The sequence below is a fragment of the Watersipora subatra genome, chromosome 2 (assembly GCF_963576615.1).
Source record: "Watersipora subatra chromosome 2, tzWatSuba1.1, whole genome shotgun sequence".
In the NCBI taxonomy this organism is placed as follows: domain Eukaryota; kingdom Metazoa; phylum Bryozoa; class Gymnolaemata; order Cheilostomatida; family Watersiporidae; genus Watersipora; species Watersipora subatra.
Window position 1 is genome coordinate 9,080,087 of NC_088709.1, and position 21,309 is coordinate 9,101,395.

Below are 21,309 nucleotides of genomic sequence, written 5' to 3' on the forward strand. Positions count from 1 at the left end.
ATTTCAGTGATGTGTATGTAAATTGTGTAAAACACTTTGACAAGAGAGCTCTGCCAATCAGATTTATGACAGTTTTTATTTCAAACAATAACATGGTCAGTCTTGAGAAGGTTAACTCTAACTAAAATCACTGTCTGACCAGGCACACAAAAATAGTTGTAAAATGTGTACGAACTTATTACACATGATATGCATTACACAGACAGAGATATTGTGATAAACCAACGAATCAATAATCATACAACACAATACATCATAAAATGTATGCTAATTAGAGGCAATATCGTCTAATGTGTGGGAATTCTTGCTCATAGGAAAACGACTATAAAAATTCATACGACAGGTAACGATATTTGTATTTTTTTTACAAATTCTCCGGACAAAAAGAATGTGAGACTATTAATGCCATTAATTACAAAGCACAAAGTTACTTTTTTAGCTCAGCCAACATCAAATTAGATACTTTAGTAGGGCAGGAACAAAAACTTATCTTTCAGCTTTTTCTTTCGGTGGGTGCGCTACTCAAACACAGACGTTTCATAGTCAGAAATTTATGCTGAATTCAATTATAATGTTCCTACACTTATGTGTTCGCCCATTTATGAGTTAGAGAGCACTTTTGAAATGGGAGGGAGCAACTCCAAACTGCTTGGAAACCCTTACATATCAAACAAAGACAACGATTATATATTCTTGAAAATTAATAAATGCTTATATTTGAGATTAGATGGGTCAACTCTCAGCATTTCTTAACCTATGCCAAGGATGCAGCAAGACTGCTTGTTTCATTGTCTTGATCAGTCTGTGAATGAAACCCTAGTCAGAGTGACTAAACTTCAATATGAGACGTCCAAACAGTATTCAAACAGATGGTTGATATTGGAAGAAGAGAGCATTCAATGTGAAATTGCTCGAAAAGTGCTAAGTATTGAGAACTTTGATGAGAGTTCAGACTTGTTGTCATTATGCTTGTTATAAAAAGTATTGTAACAAACTCGTTAGGAAAAGAGCTGAGGAAGACATGAGAAAAAAGAGAAAGAATTTGATACCGCAGAAGAGGTGAGACTAGATTTTTATTACTTTACAAATTCATGATAATTACTCCATGACGATGGTACTTTGTGGGAGAAAAAGAAAACATTTTTATTTTTGTCTGCACATTTAGTCAGCAGCAAAACTGACTCTTTGCAGTTTTCATGATATGTTTTCGTCTACAGTTTGGACATAAATGTATAGATAAATTACATGTATGGTCCTTCCTTGGTTTTTTGCATATGACCACACAAACTATGTTAGATATAGCACGCTGTGCTATGCAGAGATCTGAAGTACTACTAGTATCTACTAATCTGAAGTAACACAGCATAGCGAGGCTCTTATGAAGAAGGGGTATTTTACTTATCAATCAAGACATCACTGTGCTTGCACTCAGTGTGATCACATCACTGTGATCACATTCAGCTCTATTACTTGTGATCAATCTATTGAGCAAACAGTTAAAAAAGACTCAAAGTTTCACGGTGGAATCATAGGGTTTATCAGGAGTCATCTGCCTCTCATCGCTGGACTCTATCTCATCTGGAACAAACAGTTGTACATACAGACATGAAGAAGATGCTAGTGCTTGGTGATTCGGATGCAGCAAGTTATGAGATGCGTGAAAAAGCATGGAAGGCTGATGAGGAAATGAGGGAAGTCATGAAAGACTCATGACAGCAAAGATAAATTTGTTTGCATTTCAAACCACCATGTTAGTACATATTACCAGTGGTACAAAAGCCACCTTTGAAGTGAAGCAGGATCTTAAAATAGCAAATGTGATAGGAGAGAAACAGCTTTCAGAATTTGTCCAGAAGAGGTTAAGCACCCAAGAGATTGATTTCAATGCATCCATCAAGTCAAACAAGCTCAAAACTTTCACCACATTTCCATCAGCTAAGAAGAAATCAAAAGAAAAAGTCCTAGAGTGTTCGCACAGACTGTTTAAGAATTTGTTAGTGATCAGCTAACAGCGTAACTTGGATTTAAGGAAAACATTATCATTCTCTCTTGGCAACATCAGCTGGTCCCTGGCTAACTCTGAAAGCTCTATATTAAAGACTGCTAAGTCGACTCTGATGGCTGCTGTTGAGAAGGATGTTGATGGTCAACCATCAATCTATGTTAACCAGGATCAGCTACCAGTCTTTGACGCTGTTGTGGTTAATGCTATGGCCGAACTTCAGACCTTGAAAGCTCCTCCAACTTTTGGCTTAGTTGCAAATCAGCTTGTGCAACAGATAGTTAGTATTGCAAGCATGTATCACACATGTCATGTTGATTTTGTTTGTGACACATACCCTGATATCAACACTCAAGGAGTGAGAGAAGTTGTAGAGGTGTTAAAGGAAGACAGAAAGTTGTTGTGTTTTCTCCGAACTAATCAGTGCCAAAATGGTCTGAATTTTAGCAGATGGCTCAAACGAGACAGCCCTAGTGAAATTTTTAAAGGATATATAGAGCACGTCAACTGTGAAGCAGAGACTAGATCTCGTAACAGCTTTTTTTCAAGAATGCCACATGATCACTGTATACTACACTATACACTCTCAAGCCATAACCTTGATGGGTCAATCGCTGTAAGCCAAATAGATAGTTTGACACTAGACCACGAGGAGGCAGGTACGAGCATGTTATCACACATCGCAAAGATAATGGAAAATAAACCCAGCTCAAAAGTTTTAGTCAAGTGCCTGTACACAGATGCTTTCCTAAGCTGTCTATCTCTAGGGGATGAGCTGTCATCACAGAAACTCATTTACAGCTGTGGTAAGAATCAGTTCAGAAACGTAAACAGGCTGTCTGTCTACCGTCCTCACACCCGAACGATGCAAAGCACTGCTCGGGCTCCATGCTCTAAGTGGATGCGACAGTGGAGGCGCATTCTATTCCAAAGGGAAGATAACTTTCTTCAAGCTGCTGAAGAACATTCCTGAGTTCTGTAACACTGGAATTAATGGGAACAGATTTTGAAGTTGATGGTGCAATAAGAGAATCTATTGAGACATTCATCTGCAGATGTTATGATGAAGAGCCAAGTTCCATCAATGAAGCATGGTATAATATATTTTGCTCACCGTCTCGCACATCACAATCAAACCTACTACCCACACTAGATGAGGTAAATCTCCATATATCTAGGGCTGCCTATAAGGCCGCGATATTGAGAAGAGCCAAGCAAATCATCATCAATGCCCAATCCTCCAGCAACATGGATGGTTTGTGGAAGGTGGGAAGCTTCAAGCTAGATAGATGACACAACAACCAGCACCTCCTGATGTGCTCATGGACATGTTTTGTCAATGCAAAACTGTGTGCTAGTCTCGTTGCTGTCAGTGCAACAATACAGATCTCAAGTGTACAAACATGTGCAGATGCAGCTGCTGTAGCAATAGAAATAAAGAGGATGGAGATGAAAGTAGTGATGCAGAAGACTCAGATTACTGTGAGTTAGAAGGTTAGTATTCAAGTGGTATTGTATCCAAAGGTGTGCTTCATGTTTGATAATAATACATATGTGTCATACCGTATAAAAGACTAATTGCATTTTCACTTGCATAATAAAGTACACGGTTCAACATAATAAGCATTAATGATGATTATATGTATACTAAAATATTATATTTACATGATCTGAGTCTTTAAAAATATTTTTCATTTTGTTTTGCAGATCTGTAATGATATAGGAGTTGCGGAATATCAAGGACAAACTGTAAAGCTGCCACAATATCAACCAATCTGGGAATAAATAATATTATATAATACAATTCTAATATTATTCTACTATTTGAAGAATAAATATTTTAGTGTTATCAGAATTGATTCCAACTTAGATTATTGCTAATTATTTAGTATTTATATGCCATTTTCATTATCAATTGTTGGTAGAACCACATAAAACATTACAGATATTTATTTAATCAAAATAATATAATACTTAAATTGCTCAAAAATGAACAATCTGAGAGGCGTAGAAACCAGATACAGTCAAACATGGATAACTCGCCCTCGGATAGCTCGAACACATGGTTAACTCGAACGGTTTCTTTGGTCTGTTCCTACGTAATGATTAACTGCTTTAGATAACTCGACTTCAACTTGGTTAACTTGAACAGTTTTTGCCCAATGGCTACCGAAAGGGTTGGTATCGCTTTAGAAAATCACTTTATTCCAAGCCATAGAGGTGAACATCAATTTTTCGTAATTGATAGGCGTCGTTATTACTACCATCGGCAAAATATTTTTGTCAACGACTTTTTTAAGGGTTTGGTGAAATTTGATTTTTCACAAACATCTGCTTAGCGATGGCCCTTCGGAAGCAAGGGAAAGTGAGGTAACCGTCGCATAAACTTCAAGATAAATCGGCAAAATTGATCTTGGTCAAAACGCTAAAAAAAAGTCTTTTTTTCTGAGCATTTCAACAACGATCAAGTTTTGCCAATTTTAATCTAAAAAACGTCTTGATAATAACATCACCTCAAACAACAAATCAATCTCAAATGTTAGAAAAATCTCTATACTTTTTGATGAAAAGGTTTTAAACTTTACATTAGAAGCATTTAATTTGAAACAAGCCATTTATGCTTTTGATTTATATTATAGTTTGTTTATGTACATGTATCTACTAATAAATAAATAAATACATGGACTTGTGACAGTGCTCTGATAACTTGAACGCTCTGATAACTCGAACACTTCCGCTTGGTCCCGTGAAGTTCGAGTTATCCATGTGTGACTGTATTTGAAATCAGCTCGAAATTCTGATGTAGAAGTCACTTTTATCACATAGCCCACCTTCAAAAGAAATAAATCACTTTTTGACAGCTTTTTCATGCCCTCCTGCTCTACTACTTATAACAATAACCATGTATCGTAAAACCTCTAATTTAATGTCACCTTTATTTGAACGCTATCTCTATTTAACCACCACTACAGGAGAAGAGTTGAGAAATGGAGTGCTATCCTTTAATTGAACATCACCACTATTTGACGGCCACTTTGACATTATTTCAACTTTACGAACCTATAATAGACATTGGTCAGCTGAGAAGTGGCCACGAAATCATACTAATAATAATTCAGTTACATCGACAGCAAAAGATTATCTTGTTGTCTCTGTTCGTATCAAAGTCTGTTTTCTAAATACAAAGCTTTTTTTGTTAAAACCTTGAAAGCACTGTCATAGAAATAATTAATGACTGTCTCATGTCAATGTCAATCTAAAAAACGTCCTGGCAATAACATCACCTCAAACAAACCAATCTCAAGTGATAGAAAAATCCCTATACTTTTTGACAAAAACGTTTTAAACTTTACATTAGAAGCATTTAATTTGAAACAAGCTATTTGTGCTTTTGATTTATATTATAGTTTGTATATGTACATGTATCTACTAATAAATAAGTAAATACATGGACTTGTGACAGTGCTCTGATAACTTGAACGCTCTGATAATTCGAACACTTTTGCTTGGTCCCATGATGTTCGAGTTATCCATGTTTGACTGTATATTTGTAGCATTTGATAGATTATTATTCCATCTACTACATAAACGGCAATCGTTGTCTGTCTGCCTGTGTGTGTGCGTGCGTGCGTGCGTGTGTGCGCGTGTGTATGCGTGTGTGCGTGCGTGCGTGTGTGTTTGTGTTTGATTGAGTGTCCACCTTATAGAGTACCGTACTTTGCCGACTATTATCCGCTACTAGGTATCTAGGGCTCATTAACGGGAATCTCCGGTTAGTACACGCCTCTATGCATAACCTATTCATCGTTTGCCGTTCTCCCACAAAAATGACGTAATAATTACAACTCTATGGCTTTCTTTTAGCTTCATGACACGCGATGCTTTTTTGTCTTTGACTTATTAGGGCTGAATCGTTTTTGGAAAAACGATATCGAAAATAGACTCTCTCGATATTAGAATTGAGCGATCAAATTTTATTAACTTTATGAAACACGATGCCGTTTTTGTGAACCTCTATTTCTGGATTTTCTTAAGGTTCAATTGCTAAATCGTTGTTAAGGTCACTACTTTTCACGCGGGCAATTGCATTATCTCGAGTAGGAATAGCATCCAGATTCTCTCACCTTCGATCAGATAAAGACACTACAATATTTTATTTTTTGCATAACATATCGTCGTACCAGTATCGCCGTATTCAGAGTTTTGATGGATAGCTGTTGGTGGAACAGTAACTTTTTTATACACACACTTCTTTGCAAGAATTGTTATTATTAATTCAACATATTCACAAATTTTATTTTGTTTTCTCAGTTCGTATTAACTGTATTATTACCGAATCATCTCATATTGTAATCGTAGTAAAACAGACTCAATTTAGCTATCACTTGCTAATTATATCAATGTTACATCTAAACCTTTTATCGTCGTCTTAATCTTAAAATTTATTTGACCCGCACGAAACATTTTTCTCATGATATGAAGTTTGAAAGCTACAGTTGTTTGACAAAGTTTGATAAACTTTACAGTTGTTTTTATTTTCTCTTTTTTTCAACTACACAAAACATTTCTTTCATGATATGTAGTTTGAAAGTTGGAATGGCAAATGTTGTTACATGTTAAATCAATTTTCTGTGCAAAGATTGGTTTACTACTCGGGCAAAGCCGGGTAGCGCAGCTAGGCTTGGGGCCGTGGCGTCTTTCGGGGATTCGCGGGAGACCTTTTTCGCCCTGAGTACAGCGAGAGTTGGCGAGTGCGAGGCGATTGATTGCAAAGCGATTGAATGCTAGACGATTGGTTGCGAGACGATTGGTTGCAAGTGCAAGGTGATTGATTGCAAGGCGAGTGCGAGGTGATTGATTGCAAGGCGAGTGCGAGGCGATTGAGTGTGAGGCGATTGAGTGCTAGGCGATTGATTGCGAGGCGAGTGGGAGGTGATTTCAAGGCGAGTGCGAGGCGATTGAGTGCGAGGTGATTGATTGCGAGGCGAGTGGAAGGTGATTATAAGGCGAGTGCGAGGTGATTGATTGCAAGGCGAGTGCGAGGTGATTGATTGCAAAGCGAGTGCGAGGCGATTGATTGCAAGGCGAGTGCGAGGTGACTGATTACGAGGCGATAAATTGTGAGGCGATTGATTGCGAGGCGATTGATTGCGAGGCGATTGATTGCGAGGAGAGTGCAAGGCGATTGATTGCGAGGCGGGTGCGAGGTGATTGATTGCGAGTGCGAGGCAATTGAGTGTGAGGCAATTGAGTGCGAGGCGATTGAGTGCTAGGCGATTGATCGCTAGGCGATTGATTGCGAGGCGAGTGGGAGGTGATTGCAAGGCGAGTGCGAGGCGATTGATTGCAAGGTGATTGATTGCGAGAGCGAAGCGATTAATTGCAAGACCAGTGCAAGAACGCGATTGTCAACTGCTCGGCGGGTAAAGACTGGTCAGCCGATGCGGGGGCTCAGCAGCAGAAGCGCACGATCGTCAACTGCAAATATAGACGGGGGTGAACGGATGCATGAATCTAGAGACATGAATCTAGAATATTTACTAGGTTTTACACACATCTAGCTGTAAGAAACATTGCAGATTTCCATTGTTCTCCCCAACATTGACATGTATATGTGCATGCATTCTCTGATCAGGATAACAGTTTCAGTAGACTGCATATTTGGAGTTGTTTTACAGTATGAAAGACAACTTTCAATGAACCTTATGTTGCATGTGAATCTGTTCCGGTAGACGGGTAATGCAGCTATAGTAACCTATAAATTTGCAGATTTGTAGCATTTTATCTGTTAGCATCCATACAGTTATCTTAACTCGGTTTACAATGGGTCAATGCTCGTAACTCTTCTTCTATTGCACATGAAAAGCAAGTTTTGGCTACAAGCTGTAACAAACATGTCAATGAGTGCAATGGGCTTTTATGCAACATCATTAGATGTATTGGTAGAACAAAAACATGCCTTCGAATTTAGAAGAAATGAAAAATGAAAGCTAAAACAAATTACTAAGCAGGTCACAGGCTATAATATAATTGCAGGTTAATTCCAAGCACTAGATATCAATGGGTAGAAATATTTCTCAGTTTCCCATGCAATTTTATTTAGGCATCTTCCAAAAGTTGGAGGTGAGTTAGGAAATTTATTGCATACAGAAGGATTAATGTCTCACCGTATGGAGAAGAATGCAATATGTAGGCAACGCTCACCTCGCCCGTAAAAGAATATAATTTGTTTTTCAAAAATTCTGATGAATTATTGCAAACATACAACGTCAACCTCTATTTGAACGCCACCTCTATTTGATTGCCATGATAGGGGAAGGGTTGCAAAATATTGCATAATGGCATTCAAATATAAGTTTTGTGGTACCTACATGTACCTAAATGGAAAGTCCACTAGATTAAGTCTGACCAATCATCTTCATCCTCAAATCAATCTAAAGTAGGCGCTCCTACAATGTAAATTAATTCGTTCTAGGAACGTTTACATTGTAGGGATTTTATGTTGTAAGCACAGTAAAATTCATGTAAAATGCGTAATCCGTTCCAAGATTTTTCCACACTTGCCCTTTTGGCATACAAAAAAAACTTGACCCTTTTTTTTAATTTGTTGGCTGTACTGTAACTGCAGCAATAATAGTTTGCATTGACAACTTGTCTCCCTTTTATAATCAATCTCACTGGTTTTATAGACCATGATTATTGAAGTAGTTTTACAATAAGTCGATGGAGAGCACACATATTCGACGTTTGTTTACAACGATTCGCCAATTTTCTCTAAACAGCGAAGTTTACTCTGCAAAATAAAGCTAATAAAAAATATTTTATATGTCCACAAAAAGCAAAGCAAACCAAAATAGTTCAAAAAAAGTTATCGTTCTTGCTCGTCGTTTATCTGTATCCAAAAGTCAAGATTATAGGATAAACGAGAACTTTCGACGATACTCCAATGCGTGACAATCGGATTGGGGGACCGACAGTGTAACACTTGCACCAATTGATCGCCTTTGTATTTATGAACATTTGTATTTGCATTATGTATGTATTTGCGCAGCTATCATACTCACTGTTTTGGCGACATATCCGACAATCTATCACGATGAACTAGATTGTTGTGAAAGTTATATATATAATAAAAATAACGTTACACACTCGTCGATTTTTCTTTTGCAAGTGCGGCGAGATAAATTAACGGTCAAATCAAATTTGAAAACTCGTTCGGCTTGACACTTTGCGTTATCTGAAAGATTTTACATAGTAGGGAGCAAAAACTTCTCCTAAATTATTTATGTTATTTGGAATTTACGTTATAGAATGTATACGTTATAGGAGGTATATGTTATAGGCGTGTCTACTGGATTTATCATGACTGTCTTTTGTAATTATATATAGATGTTTGCTGTCGTCTTGCTGAATACAAGTTAAATTGTTATCTCTTTATTTACAAGTGGGTGTCATTCATAAAAATAGTTTCCCAATATCACTGCGTGGTAGGAAAATTGATTTTAACCTCATCTGGTTTTATACTGTTTTTGTTTAGATAAACTCATCTCTCTATTTATCGTCTGTCATGAAAGCTTTGCTAGTAAAGGCGGAACCAGAAACATATGGTCCGAGTAACAGTCTCTATCCAACCGGTAAGTAGAGAGTTACCAAGCCATGTATATGATTATTGTCTTTATGAATTTTACATTGGGTAATCATCCTTTTATACCCATTTCCTTTTCATTCGAGTAATCTATAATTCCCTTTGCCCATTTCATGTTCATCGATGTTTTCTGTAGCAATGCTTACTTGTCCTCCCATTTGTAATTTTTCACTTTTTTATATGTCATAATGTCTATGATATTGCCTTTTATTGTTATTACTGTTTTCAGTATACCGTATTTACTATAACTATGTCCCTTATTATAGTCTTGTTTGTTATAACTATTTCTGTTATAACCATGTGTGTATCATAGCTACAAACTTTATCACGATGCTTTAACCAGCCAGTTTAAAGCAAACATTGTTTTTGTAGCCCTTCTGGCTAGTCTAACTCTACAACTCTGTAGATAGTAAATGATCATTACTTTACATTTTAGATTTTGAGGTTAAGTTCGAACCTGGTGATTCATCAGTGAACACAGACAGCCATCAAGGTAACTGCATTGCCAAGATTTTGTTATTATATTATTAGAAAAACTTATTATCCATACAAAAAGCTCGTAATTATCATTCCCTTTAGATGAACTCTCATATTTATTGCAGGAACTGCAGAAGTGAAAATAGAACCAGGATCTGTTGGAGGTGCTGATAATCTCTACCCAACTGGTAAGTTTAAGATTTATTAAATAATAGTGATAATTGCAGTTGATTATCTGTGATATCAGGTTCCTCCCAGTTCAATGAATATGATAATTACCTTTGTCTAGACTATTTAAAATCTTGGAAAGTTAACTCTGAAGAAGTGGGTATCGGCTGTATTAAGAAAGAATTATGAAATTTTATTTTATTGGCTAAACACAATTTCATGAGAGCTGATGGAGTATGAGTCATTTGTAATAAAGGTTTGACCTTTGACTGCAGGCAACACACTGAGTTTTCAGTCACATACAATTTCTATTGTAAATTTGTTCAGGATAATGTGTATACATAAGATTTATCAATATATCAATGTGTATCTTAGTTATTTATATTGTAGATATTGAACTTAATCCAGAACCAGAGAGTGGTTCAGTCAGCATACACAGTGATGAAGGTAACTATGGCAGTAGTATAATGCATGTGATATTAGGTCCTTCAACGGGATGTTAAACAGTTATGTAGTCAAATTCGTATTTGTCTTTTGCCGTCACATTTCTCTTAAGTTAGTCCCGACATGTTTTTTTCTACCCAACTGGTTAGTTAAAGTTTCCTCAAATAATAGTCATAACTGCTGTTGATTATCTCTGATGTCAGATGCCTTCGAGTTGAATATGATTCATGTAGTAACTTTCATTTGTTGTTTCACAAACTGGTTTGTTATTAAAGGTTAAGTATTTATTACAAAGTTGTGGTCAAGCTCAATGAAGATATTTTGAAATTTATTTGTGGATTTCGTTGGTTGCACATAGACTCATTAGAGCTGGTTTCCCTACGTTTGAACATTTTATTATAACCAGTTTTCACAGGAAGATGAATAGAAAGTGTTAAAGGTTGACTTGCAATAAAATTCACATTATAGTTATTTGATATCAAAGATTCACTATGTCTGTTGTTTTGTAGGTACCAAATGCGTGGAATTGTGATTACAAGCTCTTAAAAGCTCAAAAACGAAAAGCCGCTGTAGATTGGAATCTGTTTATTTCTCTGACGTAGTCATTACAGTTTGGGTATCGTCTTGTCATGTGATGTTTTCACTTGAATTGAAAGGCCAATAAAAAGCTCAATATAAAACTTCTCGTAGCTCTAGTTTATGACAAACACTTCGGGTTTTACCGAAGACCCAAAATCAAATATAGATGCTCGCTACTTTACAGTTTTGTTTCGGCATTATTCAATCGTCAAGTCGTAATCTGATCATGTAACCCAATACTTCGCAAATAACTTTTGCTGCACTTTTCGATTATCACAGGTGACCAACAGCTCGTCATGATTATTAGACAATGATGTGTACTCCTTCGAGCTAAGGTTAAAAAGTTTAACGATGTTTTACGGTAAGTTATAAGATACCAGTGCTAAAAGTGACATCGTTAGAATGATGATAAAACAGACGCGTGAGAACAATAACATGTTTTTATTGAATGCGTAAAGTATGTTTATGAAAATATTTACAAAAACCATCATGTAACAACTACGTCCCATTTGAGCCATTTTGGAAAGCGAATCCTTCGGCGGTCTCGTGTGGCTGCGATTAACTGTTCGTTTTTTAGCTTTTAAGAGCTTGTAATCACATTCCCACATATTTTGCACCTACAACACAACAGAGTAAGACATGGTGAATCTTATGATACCAAATAACTCTAATGTGAATTTTGTTGCAAGTCAACCTTTAAGCTTCTGTTTACACTTTATTGAGTAATTCCCTTGCTCATCATGGACTTGTCATTCTCACAAATGTCCTTTTTAATATGATTGTTGGAGGGCGGTGAATTAGTTTAATCATTCTAATTTTTGAGCATAAAAGACGAGCTAGATAGCTCAAGTTGGCAAAATTGTATTTCTATCAGCTTTTTAACAGGATCAAATTTGCCCGTCTGGTGCAAGTTGGTCAGCTCTAGGCTGTATCCAATTAAATTTTATCAAAACATTTTTTGAACTTCATTTTTTGTATGTTTAAATTTCATTATTGGAAGCCTTAGCAGTTTTTAAATGAAAAATTAAAAAGATTTTAGTATACACTCATAAACCTCCTAGGTTTACCTCAGTAATAATATGTAAAAGCTGCTAGCAAATGCCTTCTTGACAAAACTCTTTAAAGATGTGATCGCGTCAAATTTTAGTTGATTTCAACAAAAAGGATTGATTTTCTTCTATCAGTTGATTTGTTGCTTTAGGCGATCTCATTGCCAAGATATTTGTCAATAAGATTAAAATCAATGATATGTATGTACAGTCATACATCAACTTACGAGCTTAATGCGTTCCGGGACTGAGCTCCTATGTCGATTTATTCGCATGTTAGTGCAATTTATTTATATATAGAACAATTATATATATAGTGATTAGTTTCCATACTCTGAAAAACTCAAACAAAAACACTTAAAACCGCACATGCACACAACAACACACGCACACTACTTTTAATTCACACAATTCTGCACTGAAAAATGCGCACAAAAAACACGATGCCAATGTATAACCTGAGCAGTTGGAAAATACAGAGGAATGCTGTTCTCATAAAACACCTCTGACATACTTGGCCACTGACTCGCGTGCTCGTATCTCAAATATGGCTCGTACGTTAGTCCTAAAACATGCTTAAAAGGTGGCTCACATCTTCAATTTCTCCCATGTTGGGGCACTCGTAAGTTGGAGAATGACTGTAGTGAAACGGTATGTTTTTATCTCTCGTATTCACACTGGCTTTTATGTTAAAAGTCTAGTCCTACGTTGCTCTGTTGGCATGTATTTTGTTTTGTATTTGCCCATGATTGCTAGGATAGCATTTTTAATCTAGCTACAGCTACATTATTATAAACGGCTCAAGCGCTTAAAGAATAGAGAAAGCATAATATTAATATGCTTTATTATTTATCTTGAAGTGTTGACTGATCTTCTAAAAAAAGAATCACGGCGATTGACCAACCAGAAGCTGAGATATAGCCAGCCAAACACAGGTCTACCAAAAACATAAGTGTTTTGGTAATCATCAATATATGACGTATGAAATCGACTTATGTTTCATTGGTCAATTAAGCCAACTAATGCGCTGTCCTATAACAATCAGGGCATTTTAATTGGTTTAATCCCTGGAAGTATAGAACAATCAAATTGGGCCTAACAATCATTGCTCTGAGAATTCCGAACCAGTCCCTCTGACGTGTAGATTAGTTATAGCATAAAATAATTGCACGCATCTATTATTCAGCAACATTCCGCTATCTTGCTAGTTCAGCTCAGTTTTGTTGTTCTCCTACTTAGCTTCCCTATTCAAACTCATATTTAGCGTTGTTCAGATTTTTTTAACTAATAAATGGAATCAATTAAATCAATCATCAATCTCGGTTATCATTTGGAATTTTCTACAAGTTATATTAGTTACATCATTTATTCTATACGCAGTTATATTATTATTTTGTATAATATGCATTATGATTATTATATTAATCATAAAAAATAATCATAGATAAGATAATAGATCAATAAAAAAATCAAAAGTTATCGTTTTCTTTTCTGACAGCAAGCGCAGCACAGTCAAGTTATTCTTTTTAAGATTATGGCTGTAGTGAACTTACAGTTTGTTAATAGTGACGATAATCATGAAAATCAACTGAATGCTGCAGTAGATACACAGTAGAAAAATGATGAGTGAACAAAAATTCACATTCCCATTTTTTATTCTAAATAAACTGCAATCGCGGGTGTCGCATATAGACTATACAAGCGCCGTTCGTTGAACAGAGGATCTTCGGAGCATATCCGTGGAGATCGAGTTAAAATTTGAAGCACAATAGTCAAAATCTGCTCATCTGTTTTGAAAAACCATGGCGAGGGGTTGTGGGCAAATGCCTTTACCACACAATTTTTGCTTGATTTTCCTGAGAAACCAGAGCTAGTCTGTAAATTATTTACTATCGCAAGAAGCGTTTCACATCTCGAAGCCAAAACAATCATTATACGTAACGGCGGTAAGGGTGCGCAACTCCGGCACATGAACATTAAGTCGATTTTGTATGTCACAGTTTTCGGGATTTTCGAAGGGTTTTCCTCTGATTCTTTATTAGATAGACCTGTGTTTGGCTGGCTATATCTCAGCTTCTAGTGGGTCAATCTCCTTGATTGTTTTTTTAGAACGTCAGTCAACATCTCAAAATAACTAATAAGGCATAATAATATTACGCTTTCTCTATTCTTTAAAGTAAGAGAAAATCCAAACTTGTCATATTAGTTTTCACTAAATGCTATGTAAACATTTGAATTCTGACTACGATTCTGCCAGTCTACAGTAAATAGGTCGTCGAGTTAACTTATTTCATCGCGGCCTTTGTATCAGTGAAGTTCTCAGTTGCTACCCACACCAGAACCTAGTTACTAAATGAAATAAGCAAGCCGCATCTTTGAAAAGAATATATTCAAGTATATGGCGAAACTAACTGCATCCCTAAAGAAAGTCATGTATAAACAACATGATCTAGTCATTATTAGTATCACTTTGTAGAAAAAAATGTACTGGTCACAATTGATTATTTGATTCAAGTACAAAACAATAGTTTTATGAGTTGGCCGAACTAGTGAACGCAAAACGTCAATTTCTTTGAAATCAATCAACCCACCGATTATGGCAAAGGTTAATAAAACCATCCTTGCGCCTGGTTGGCGGTTTGCAGGCCCACCAGTTTTCACTTAGTAACGTGAGCATAAAATCTTTTGAGCTTTCATTACTTTGTTCAATGGAAATGAGTCGAGCTTAGCAAAAGTACCTGTCAATACAGCTCTGATTACACTTCATAAATCCATCTATCAGACAAGATTTCAGCACAGATGGCAACAAGGCTATGATGTATTCAATATGTTTTGCAAGTCATGTTGTGCATTTGCTTCGGCAATATTATTTAATTATTTAGTTTTTACAAGCCAAAACATTTTCATTTTTGCAGAAAGTTTTTATTAAAAATATCCATTTGAGTCATGGCCACTCACAGTTTCAGCTCATATAATAAGATAAATTAATCTACTGCAACAAACTCAAACAAAGCATATCATGGTTTGTGTAGCACACATTCGTGTCTCTCTTTCCCATTTATTGCAGTTTCCAGACTGACACAGCTGCTCCGCTGGTGGCACCACATAAACATCCTGTTATCAATGAAATAAGTGTAATAATTATGTCATTTTTAGATATTTTGCTCTAACACGTATCTACTAAAAGCTTTCAAATTGGGAGTTAGGTAGATTGCGAGTGTAATAAGTAAGAAGTGAACTTAAATCTAAGTTACTAGTTAAAACTGCCAAAGAAATATTGAAGCAAGTATTATAGCTAGGTGAAATTATAAAAAAGTTATGAAACGATGATTGGTGATAGCAAAAGTTTAAATGTATTCATGAGTACTAAAACTCTTACCTTTAGTATATTAGCACTTGTTCATCAGTCTTAGCCATTATATTGCTAGATGCTATACCCTAGGACACTTATGTATTCGCCTCATCTAACTTTCACATTTTCGCGGAGTCATTCTCTCGCGAAAATTTCATGTTCGAAACTAAACTATCAAAACGAACGAGTGAAAACGCGAAATTAAATAGCTTTGTTGGCAGCAACCGATCAAATCGCATTATCGACCTCGCCAAAGCCATTCTACCTGTGGTTCACTATTGCAAACTAGTCCCAAATTGAAATTTTTTTCTTATTGGTGAACCAGGCCTGTATTTCCTGGGGCGGCTGGCTGGCTGAGCCGCCCCAACTTTTTAGGAACTTTCCGCGGCTAAGTACAGTCAAACTCGGATAACTCGCCCTCGGATAAAATGTAACATTCCATCTCAAACACAATGTTAACTCGAACGAATTTGTTTGGTCCGTTCCCACACAATGATAAATTGCTTCAGATAACTCGACCTCAACTTCATTTATTCGAAGATTTATTTGCCCAACGGTTACGGAGACGGTTTTTATCGCTGTGGAATATCACTTTATTCCAAGCCATAGAAACAAACATCAACTTTTAGTAGTTCTAGGCGTCATTTTTATCATCATCAGTGGCAAAATATTCTTGTAAACGACCTTTATAAAGGTTTGCAAAATATCAAGTTTGACGAAACATCCGCTTGGCCAGGTGCCATCGAAGGCGTTGAAACCTCTGGATGAACTTAAAATAAAATCGACAAAATTGATCTTTGTTAAAACGCTCAAAAAAAGATGTCTTTTTTCTAAGCGTTTTAACTGCGGTCAAGTTTTGCCTATTTTAATTTTAAAACGTCTCGTCAGTCACATCACCTAAAACAAAACAAATCTCAAAAAATAGAAAAATGTTGACAGTTTTCAATAAAAAATTTTAAAACTTCACACGAGAGGCCTGGCTGAGGCCTTACATAAGAAAACCTGTTGGGGGCTTACACCACCCCCCTCCCCTCAACACCCCCAGGTGTTCATAACTAGTCACCTAACATTAGCCGCCCCAACTTTCGACCAGTGAATACAGGCCTGCGGTGAACTGAACCTGAGGAATCTAATTATGTTTGTTCCACTGCATTTATTTTCACATCACTATATTTTCGCACTCATCAGAGCTGCGAAATTAAGTTGCAGCGGAATTTGATTATGTATGCTACTCACAAAACTAAATACTAGCGAAATATAAGTGTCCTAGGGTAGATTAATTAAGAAGCCGTCAATTTAACAATCAACATCGTTTATTTTGTAGCAGAAACTCACTGTGCATCCGTATCATGCACGGATGCACAGGAAGTTACATTATAGTCTCAAACAGGGAAATATAATCCGAATGTAAACGAAACAGTAAATCTATAGGAAACTCAAAGTTGAATTTTTTTCCATTCTCACATGTTCCTCTGTAGCATAACGCTGCTGATGCCTGTCAGCTCTAACAATAAGCTGTTTGCCCCAAAGTTTAACTACCTGATGCTTAGAAGACTTTGAGTCACCTTCACAGGACTTGGAAGCATTATTACCATTCTGTTGTTCGTCAATAAAACATGTCGATGCAGTAATTCAGTAAATTAATGATGTCAATTATTTCAGTAAACATTGATGTCAATGCGCTACTAGTTAGTGAGTAAAGCCCTAATTTCGAGATCATAGACAACGCGTTTTACTAGCGATAACATTTATTATGCCCTATATAGAAATTTTGTGTTGATGATTGGTTACAGAAAAGATCTTATATTTATTGCTCGTGAACTCTTTTCATATACGTTCACCATATGCGTCACGAATAAAGCACTCCCTCAAATCTAAGCGCTCTAAAAAGTAATCTCAGTCAAACGCATATATTTCTGGACAAGGTTAATTTACAAAAAGTGACAAAAATGATATCAAATTGTAGCTGATGTTTTAACCTTTAATTAATCTCAGTATTATTCGATAGACTTTTTTGACGCAGTCACATCTTTAACATATAATTTTACATGATAAGAACAGATGAACCTGAGTATCACACAATTGGTTTTAAAGGTATAGTACGTTTCGATATTTTTACTGAACTCAGACCATATATGGTCTGAGTTCAGCAATTTGGGTAAAATATCAAACATATATGTTTGATATTTTACCCAAATTAGACATTATAAAAAGAGCATTTCAAAAAATATTTTATAGTTACTTCATGACTTCAAATGAGACTTGTGTGACATGAAAATATTTGTGTGTGGTACTACAGTTTCTGTGTGCCACAAAGCTGTTGAGATGTTTTGCAGTAGCAATGCTATAGCTTTCCTGTTCCGAAGTGAGATTGAAAGTTTGTCATCTTGATTACGCTGCTGCTCTGAGGTTGAAGTCGTAGTTTTCTTGTTTTCAAAAGGAATTTTTCATTTCATAAGTAAGATTTTTTGCATTTTAGGTGAATATTGTGGACCAAAATCATTACAAAAAGACCAAAACGTTCTGCCAATAATATCATTATCTATGACCACTGTGAAGACAAAGAGAAAGGTTCCCACTAAACAGGCATTATTTCAATGTAACATGTGTAATAGTAGGTTTTCTTATCCCAGTCATTTAACAATTCACATGAGGATTCACACTGGAGAAAAACCATTCCAATGTGAGATGTGCAGTACTTGCTTTACTCGTCGCAGTCATCTAATGAGGCATATGACAACTCACACTGGAGAAAAGCCATTTCAGTGTAAGGTGTGTGCTAGTAGGTTTACTACTCGTGGTAATCTAACAATACACATGAGGATTCATACTGGAGAAAAACCATTCCAATGTGAGATATGCAGTACTCGCTTTATTCGTCGGGCTCAACTAACAAGTCATATTACGACTCACACCGGAGAGAAACCATTCCAATGTGAGATGTGTAGTTCTTGCTTTACAACTCGCAGTTATCTAAAAAGACACATGATGACCCATACTGGAAAAAAGCCATTTCAGTGCAAGATGTGTGTTAGTAGGTTTACCCGTCGTAGTTCTTTAACTTCACACATGAGGATTCATACTGGAGAAAAACCATTTCAATGTGATATATGCAGTACTTGCTTTACTCATCGGGCTCACCTAACGAGTCATATTAGGACTCACACTGGAGAAAAACCATTCCAATGTGAGATGTGCAGTACTTGCTTTACAACTCGCAGTCATCTAACAAGACACATGATGACTCATACTGGAGAAAAGCCATTTCAGTGTAAGATTTGTGTTGGCAGGTTTGCTCGTCGAAGTGATCTAACTGTACACATGAGGATTCATACTGGAGAGAAGGCATTTTTATGCCGGATTTGTCGTAGCCGCTTTGCTTACCGATATCACCTAACACGACACATGATGACTCATACTGGAGAAGAGTCATTTCAGTGTAAGATGTGTGTTAGTAAGTTTACTCGACAACGTGATCTAGCTATGCACATAAGGACCCACACTGGAGAGAAACCATTCCAATGTGAGATGTGCAGTACTTGCTTTACAACTCGCAGTCATCTAACAAGACACATGATGTCTCATACTGGAGAAAAGCCATTTCAATGTAAGATGTGTATTCGCAGGTTTGCTCGTCGAAGTGATCTAACTGTACACATAAGGATTCATACTGGTGAGAAGCCATTTCTTTGCAGGATATGTGGTAGCCGCTTTGCTTACCGCTATCGCCTAACAAGTCACATGAGGACTCACACTGGAGAGAAGCCATTTCAGTGTAAGATGTGTGTTAGTTGGTTTACTCAACAAAGTGATCTAACTGTGCACATGAGGACTCATACTGGAGAAAAACTATTCCGATGTGAGATATGCAATACTTGCTTTACTCGTCAAAGTTCTCTAACAAATCACACGAGGACTCACACTAGCGAGAAGCCTTTTTAGACTTAAGATGTGCAGTAGTAGGTTTACTCATCGTAGTGACCTAACTGTACACATGGTGACTCATACTACAGAAAAACTATTCTATTGGGAGATATTCAGTACTTGGTTTACTCGTCAAATATATCTTACAAGTCACCTGAGGAATCTCATTGGCGAGAAGGCATTTTGGGCTCAAGATGCGCAGTAGTAGGTTTACTCGTCGTAGTGATATAGCTATACACATGGGGATTCATAATACAGGAAAACCATGCCGATGTGAGATATGCAGTACTTGTTTTACTCGTCGCAGTCATCTAACAAGACATATGAGGACTCATACAGGAAAAAGCCATTTCAATGTAAGATGTGTTTTACTAAGTTCACTCGTTTTAGTAATATAACTATACACATGGAAATTCATCCTAAAGAAAAACTATTCTGATGTGAGATATGCAGTACTATTTTTACTCGTAGCATTCATCTAACAAGACACATGATGACTCATACATGAAAAAACCCATTGCAGTGTAAGATATGTGTTAGTAGGTTCACTCGTCTTAGTGATATAACTATACACATGAGGACTCAAACTGCAGAAAGCCCATTCTGTTGTGAGATATGCTGTAGTAGATTTGCTCAACGCTGTCATTCAACGATGACAGCATTAAGCAACGACTCACATGATGACTCATATTTGAGAGAGACCATTTTATTTTAGGACACAAAATGTACATGGCTGTATGTATTTGGACGCACACATTTGCTCTATTATATACTCTACATATCATCATTTAATTTGGCTTTGTAAAAAAAGTTTTGCAAATTGTCTTATTGTTGTGGGACCAACTCTGTTGCATATTGACTGATTATTAAATAATCGTTATCAAATATATGTATAGTGACTTAAGTTTTCTTAAATTAGTTTGTTCAAGAATTGACAAGCTTTGGTTAAGTCTGGTTGAACCAAATGAAGGCGATTCTTGAGGCAATAGTTTCAACTAAAGCCTCCGATGTTGGAAACATCCGTTCGATTACTACTGTAATAAATTGTTTTAACAATGTTTATAGAATTTGTCGATGCAACCTTCCGCTGCTCTATGTTCATGTTCTCTGCAGTCATGTTCGTTAGAATATAATTCATTAAAATTATTTTGACTACTGTCATGCTATCTAGATCTATGTCCTTAGCATTGTGTGTTTCTTGTAGCCATGTTTTGTTTATGGCCAAGATCGGTATATCCATGTTCTCTATAGCAATGCCCTTTATATCCGTATTCCGTATAGTAATATCTCTATACAGTCCCACAACCAACCTTTCTATAGACAAATTTTATAACCATGTTTTCCATAACTATGTTCTCTAAAAATAGGTACTCCATAACCGTCTTCTTTATAAATAGGTACTCCATCCCCAAGTTTTCTATAAATAGGTACTCCATCACCGTCTTCTCTCTAAACAGGTACTCCATCACCATATTTTCTATAAATAGGTACTTCATCACCAAGTTCTCTATAAATAGGTACTCCATCACCATCTTCTCTATAAATAGGTACTCCATCACCATCTTCTCTATAAATAGATACTCCATCACCATCTTCTCTATAACTAGGTACTCCATCAACAAGTTCTCTATAGTCAGCTGCTTCATAACCAGTCTCTATAATTTGGATG

General features: G+C 36.4%; 1 protein-coding gene across 1 annotated transcript; it reads left to right on the forward strand.

Moving 5' to 3' along the window:
- The first annotated feature begins 10,259 nt into the window (after positions 1-10,259).
- LOC137386784 (zinc finger protein 84-like) lies at positions 10,260-20,635 on the forward strand. Its single transcript, XM_068072929.1, has 3 exons — positions 10,260-10,312; positions 10,683-10,739; positions 18,196-20,635. Exon 3 carries the CDS (start codon positions 18,261-18,263, stop codon positions 19,656-19,658), a length of 1,398 nt encoding a protein of 465 aa, XP_067929030.1. The 5' UTR covers positions 10,260-10,312; positions 10,683-10,739; positions 18,196-18,260; the 3' UTR covers positions 19,659-20,635.
- Positions 20,636-21,309: the final 674 nt, after the last annotated feature.

Excerpts from the sequence above, each read along its gene's own strand:
- LOC137386784 (XM_068072929.1), top strand. The coding sequence starts at position 18,261 with ATGACCACTGTGAAGACAAAGAGAAAGGTTCCCACTAAACAGGCATTA.